This window comes from Aplysia californica, unplaced genomic scaffold (genome assembly GCF_000002075.1).
Source record: "Aplysia californica isolate F4 #8 unplaced genomic scaffold, AplCal3.0 scaffold01269, whole genome shotgun sequence".
In the NCBI taxonomy this organism is placed as follows: domain Eukaryota; kingdom Metazoa; phylum Mollusca; class Gastropoda; order Aplysiida; family Aplysiidae; genus Aplysia; species Aplysia californica.
Genome location: NW_004798539.1, coordinates 56647 through 63136, shown reverse-complemented (window position 1 = coordinate 63136; position 6490 = coordinate 56647). Strand labels below are relative to the sequence as shown.

The 6490-nt window shown below is 42.4% G+C and overlaps 1 protein-coding gene across 1 annotated transcript in view; it reads left to right on the top strand.

The window, feature by feature from the left end:
- The window catches only part of LOC101852977, a gene marked incomplete at its 3' end in the record, with an annotated part of 122827 nt that overhangs the window by 78083 nt on the left and 38254 nt on the right, over positions 1–6490 (top strand). Inside the window, 1 exon segment of the mRNA XM_013090418.2 lies at positions 2117–3954. Coding sequence (XP_012945872.2) covers positions 2117–3954 — 1838 coding nt within the window.

Here is a 6490-nt window from a genome sequence, read left to right as displayed (position 1 = left end):
TGTCGATGGATGGATAGATAGATAGATAGAATAGATAGATAGATAGATAGATAGATTGGCCAGACTGACAGACGAACAGATAGACGGTGAGAAATGATCACTTTTGGCCATTGAAATAACCTTTTCTGACAATTCATTTCCCTATAAGATATCTTTCTATTAAAAACAAATTGCGTCCGAAACCTGACAACAAACCAGTGTCCTGTCACATGCTTAACTTTACGCTGTGGGATGTGGGATGTGGGATGTGGAATGTAGGATGTGAGATGTGGGATGTGGGATGTAGAATGCGAGATATGGGATGTGGGATGTGGGATGTAGGATGTGAGATGTGGGATATGGGATGTGGGATGTGGGATGTGGGAGTTCGGATGTGGGATGTGGGATATGGGATGTGGGATGTGGGATGTGGGATGTGGGATGTGGGATGTGGGATATGGGATGTGGGATATGGGATGTGGGATGTGGGATGTGGGATGTAGGATGTGAGATGTGGGATATGGGATGTGGGATGTGGGATGTGGGAGTTCGGATGTGGGATGTGGGATGTGGGATGGGCTCCACCTGTATTTGCTTTTTTAGCTTACAGGGAACTGATCATTTTTATTACATCTGTTCTTGCATCATTGTGACCCAATCGTATAGAACACCATGATTTTTATCTATTTAATCTACACAGAAACCCTTTCTGCGCACATAGTAATCTGTCTCTTGCGCTGAAAACATTTACAGAAGCGAAGGTTCTATCAGATTTAGAAGGTTAGGTTTCTGAAGGAGGCAGGGGGTTGGGGAGATTAGAAGACATTTTGGGTGTGGACATGGAATGTGCGAGGTTAGCGATATGCACCTCACAGGCTGCAACGCTCTATCCCCGGGGATCTGAAATTGTAATTTGGAGGGAGCAGGTCGGCCTAAAGAGTTATCATTAAAGCCTTATGGAGGAAAAGGGGGGGGGGGGCACTACTATAAATAGCACATAATTCAAATAATCTACCCCCCCCCCAAACTTACAGTACACCAACTTTAACAAAAACACCCAAGTGAAGCTATCCGGGATACGTCACTCAAATTAAACAATTTAACTCAGAGCTCGCAGGGAAACAAAAATAATTTCCCCAAAGTGGCCTTGGGCAAGATTTCTAACGAACACTTCCTGGTTCTTCGCTTAACTGAAGGGTTCATCCCTCAGGCTTCCGCTTCTTGATCAATGAATTAGGTATACTCTGAAGTAGGGCGGAGCTCACCGTTAGCTCAGGCGCTAACATAATGGACTACAATGTGGATTATCCCCTGTTCCAATTCCTATGGGAGTGGTCATAAACGTGCGTTGTTTAGGGCGTATTTTGTTGTCGTTCGCCCATGGCCCTATCCGGTATTGACGTTATATTTAAGGCCTTGCTTCTTTGATAACCATGTCATTTTGGAAAAGAAAGACTCCATGTGGGAAAGGACAGAGGGAGCGAGAGTGGGGTGGGGGAAGCAGGAGGTGTTGTGACCAAACATGTGCCAGAAACGATACCAAATAAGGATCAGAGTATGGACTTTTTACCTTATAGATATGCGAAAAAGTCTTTATTATTATGAGTACAGTCTCATCTATCTTTTCTATGTGCTTTGTAAATTAATCTTTCGGAATCATTCTGGACTGCACAGCGGGTATCCGCAGTTCAAATCCCACTCTGGACTTTCTAGAGTGTAGGTGTAAAGAGATTAATAATCCCATTCTTGGAAAGATCTGCAGCCTCTATTATAAGTCTTAAGGCTTAAAGGAATGAGCTTAAAGAAAATACTTTGTTTGATGTAGGTAGTTTACGTCCCATCGACATAATTTAGATTGTTCTGGAGGCGTGCAAGCCCGGACTGAAGGGAAAGCAACGTCTAATCTGAAAGACCATAATACTCGATACAAATTCTCCGCTTACTTGCACAGGACTCAGGTATTCTATATTATACAACTGCGAAGTGCCTAATAAATATTACGCCTCAGAGTCCGAGCTTGTAAAAGTACTGGATCAACGATAGTAAACGTCATTATTGTGCTCGTTAGTTAATATCAGTATTGTGTTCACATGTGCATGAAACTCTCACTATCATGCCATCTCTCCTGTCTTTTCAGTTCGCTTTGAGAACGAGGAGCTGGAGATAAAGCGATTCGTATTACACTTACGGACGAAATACCCCGGGGCTTTCTCCGATGACAGGGCGAGGACTATGACCGACGTCATCAACTTGTTGGATCAAGCCATCGTTCTGCGCACGCGCCAAGACCTATTGACCCCGCCTAAAGCTCCGTGCTTCTGCCCATGCGCGAACGAGACTTCAGGCCCCGCCGCTGCCCTGAGAAATTCAATGTCGCCAGCCGGGTCAAAACAGATGAAATCCCACGGTAAAGTGCAGCCCTTGGGAGTAGTAGATGGTGGGGATTTATCACGGGTACCGCGTCAAAAAGCTCAGCCTGACAAGTACGATAAAACACGTCAGGAGATGATTTTTACAACTCCGAACGTTGAGCTTACTCATACGCAGATTGATATTACTTCTTCTTCTTCTTCTTCTTCTTCTTCTTCTTCTTCTTCTTCTTCTTCTTCTTCTTCTTCAATGTCGTCGCCGCCATCATCGGCATTATCATCAAAACTCACTACTGCACAAGCCGGTGATGTCACAACAGGAGCACATGACTTTGGGCAAGCGGGAAGTGAGAGTCGTTTCCGGCGATCCAGCGGAAATCATGACGCACCCAAAATGGAAACTGTCAACACATCTGGGTCGAAACAGATGTTGTTGCATTCGCGAGTTGCCAGTTTCTCGCTTAATACACCACCTCCAGGAGACCCTTTGCTACGTTTGAACTGGAAAGGAAATCATCCAGTGTTGTCAAATACTTCAGAACAGTCTTCTGGGAAAAGCCAGTTTGTGTTTTCTTTCTCACAGAAGATCCACAGAGCTTTACGAGAAGTAGGGCTTCAGAGACTCGCTCTCGGGAGGCGCTTAATGGGTGTGGCTATCGAAAATGACCAGCCCACACCTGCTGGCCATCCAATCAGCAACGTCATTTCAACGCATCTACCCAATCACGATGCAATGACGACAACGGAAGCAGAGGCAGTAACAATCTCCTCACCGTCGTTACAATCGGGTTTTTCCGCACACAAGTCCACCGCTGACCCAGTAAAGGGTTGGGTCCAGCAAACGACAAAGGATACCGTTCTTGGGGCAATAACTCCTGAATCAGACTCTGAAGACAGTTTACAGAATCACAATGAAGGATCTTCTCCGTCAGACGTCCCTACACGCACCAGCGTCACAGATCCTCCAGCCTCTCCGGCCCCCATCTCAAAAAGGGCGACGGGCACTCTAACACCAGACTCTCAGGTTTTCACTAAACGGGAGGACGATATCCAAAACTCAAACATGAAAAATGGTCGTGACCCCGAAGGGTCATTATCAAGACAACAGCAAGCCGGAGAACAATTTCTCAATATCCAGGAAAGCGACATTCCAGAGAGTGTCGATCGTAACACGTCAGGGAATAAATCTGTTTCTAACGCCTCTTTATCTCAAAGAGCCCCTTTACCTCTCCCTCAAAATGCTGCTGTACATCAGTTCCAAGACGCCCCAGTACCTCAATCCCAAAACCCCCCATCACCGCAGATCGAAAACGCCCCCTTACCCCTGTCCCAAAAAGCACCTCCGCCATTTTCCCAATCCAAACCACCAAATGGCTCGTCCTCCAGCCCCGGCACAAATCACTTGACGTCCCTGGGTGATGTCTTTGTACTGGAGATCAACAACGTTATCGACAGCTTCTTCCTGGTGGCCGAGTTCTTGCCTGACCACCACGGAAGTAACGACACAAAGTTCATCCAGTACAACTCGGAGTACAGGAAAATATACAAGACCAGTAAAGCTCTGCATTTTATCAGTCTATCAATTCTCTCCGTAATGGTGTTGGAGGTAAGAACAATATTACTCTACTATTGAAGACTACAGGGACGAAAAAGGCAGTAGTCGCATTTTCCTTTTTTGTAGCTCTTAATCAAATATTATTTTGCTCGTTCAATTTTGTCAATCGAAACACATTTTATCAAAAAGAGTCATAGTCATACACTGGTGACACATTCAAAACAACCGGACACGAAGAATACAATGGAGAGTCCTTAAGACCTCTTGAAATGGAGGCACCAGTTCACATTATTTTTCTATGACTACTGTCTCTCATCCGTTGTAGTCTTCAATTGACGACTCGCACCTTAAAAAGTTTAATTACCTCCCAGGTACTATGCAGGCGATTTCGTAGGTATCAATGTAGCAGTGACGTAACCGTTTGTCGATGACATCAAGCTACAATACAAGTACTTGATCGTTTTGTTACAGGTGTTTTTGAAGTTCATTTATCGCAGATATAGGCCTTGGTTCATAAAGAGCCATGTCAGCTCCGTACAGGTCAGTACAAAGATAGCAAGACAGATATAAGTAACATAGTTCTCAGGATCCTCTCCGCCCCCCCGCTCCCTTGATAAGGCCCCCCGGGCCAAAAAAACAACAACAAACAAACAACAACGACAACAATCAATGAAACAACAAAACAACAATACAGCAAAAAAACCCCCCCAAAAAAACAACCGACCCGGATTTTAAAAAATTACAGACACAGAGGCGTCGGTCTACAAAAACGATCGGCGAAATAAAGAAATTTAGCTTTTTGAAGCAAACTGTCTCAAGACTGAAAAAAACCAAAGGGCGTCATGATCTGGAGAATATTTTAAAGAATCTGTTGGCGAAAACCGTATGTCGATTGATGCAGCCGGTAAAAAGCCTTTTGAATAACAAAATTCGGCCACCACAAATAGATAGATAGATAGATAGATAGATAGATAGATAGATAGATAGATAGATATATATATATATATATATATATATATATATATATATAGGTAGGAACAACATCAATTTAAATTACATTACGCTATATACCCCCACCCCCCAAAAAAGGAAAACAACACATCAGAACAATAACAATAAAAAAAATTAACACATTAAACAAATTAAAACACAACAAAGAGGACAAAATAAAAGAGGAACAGCAATACAAATAGTATGTAATGTACTTATTTATACTCTTCACATGGGAGGAAATAACAAATCAATGCGGTGTCAACAAGTGAGAAAGAAACGGAGTGAAGCTAAAGTGAAAATAAACTCTATTTCAGACATTTCTAAAAGTACAGAGGTTTGGTTTCTTTTTTTCTTTTAGTTAACTTTTATTGGGGGGAGGGGGGGGGGGGGGAGTGCAAAAATCGCGGCCACGATTCGCGGACCTAAAAATGTTAAAAATCGCGGCCGCGACAAATGCAGATGCTAGGTATACCACAACATTCCCTTCAAGGTGTGTCAAATATAAAGCGATAAAAGTATCTTTTTGAAAGGAATATTGGAAATTTATGTCCTCCGTTTTTATGTAATAATGTAGGCTATTACACACAAACACTTTGTTAAAACACGTTCAGAAAATCTCATTGTCACTTCAAAGTGTCAGATCTTAGTAAGACATCGGCAATTATGGTTCTCCATTCATTCATATGTTCAGGTGCTCAGATGTAATTTAAAAAAAGCTACACCTCGTATTCAAGTGTCCCAGAACCGTTATTTGTCTCATTCTTTCAAAAATCTATAGAAGTTAATTCAATTACCGTAACTCGATATGAAAAGGAACTTACGGCTCAATGGCCAATCTAAGGACAAAGAGTTAATTTTCTACAGGGAAATACAGAAAGCCACTCAAAACAAAGCCTTTACGGAGTAGAAATAAGTTGCCTTCTCTACTATCCTTTCTCTGAAGGATCATGAGCAGTACCGAAATAAAAATGATTGCAGAACGTTTAATTCTTCAAAGAAAGAAAGTTTCTTTTTCAGATTAAATTCCAAAGCGATGTTTCTATATTTAAAATAAAACGACGATTTTTATCAACGGAAAGGTATTGAAGCATCACCAGAAAACTCTTTTTTTTCATTGTAATCTATTTTCACTTTTGGGAGATGAAGACTAAGAAGAACAAGAAGAAGATGACTGGTTCATTTCCTGTTATCGTCGCTCTCAAAATAAGTCCATCCTCGTTCATCCAACACGGATGCTGCATGCTCCTTGTGATATAATTCTTTTTATGTTCGTGGTCATTTCCGGATCCCATCATCGTAACAAATGATTTTTTGAACGAAGAAACTTCTTCCGGTAGGTGATAACACGTTAGCCTAGCTCTCATGTATGAATAGTTTTCTTCTGGTGTCACTCAGGTTCCCATGTTTCTCTTTCGTCCCCTTTTCTTTGGACTGTTCGCTCGGTATTTGTTGGCATCACGCTAGATTAATGCAAATGTCAGTGGTTTGTTTCTCTATAGGGTTCGTTTTGAATCTGGATTACTTGATACTTTCTGTACACTTGGTGTGTGTGTGTGTGTGTGTGTGTGTGTGTGTGTGTGTGTGTGTGTGTGTG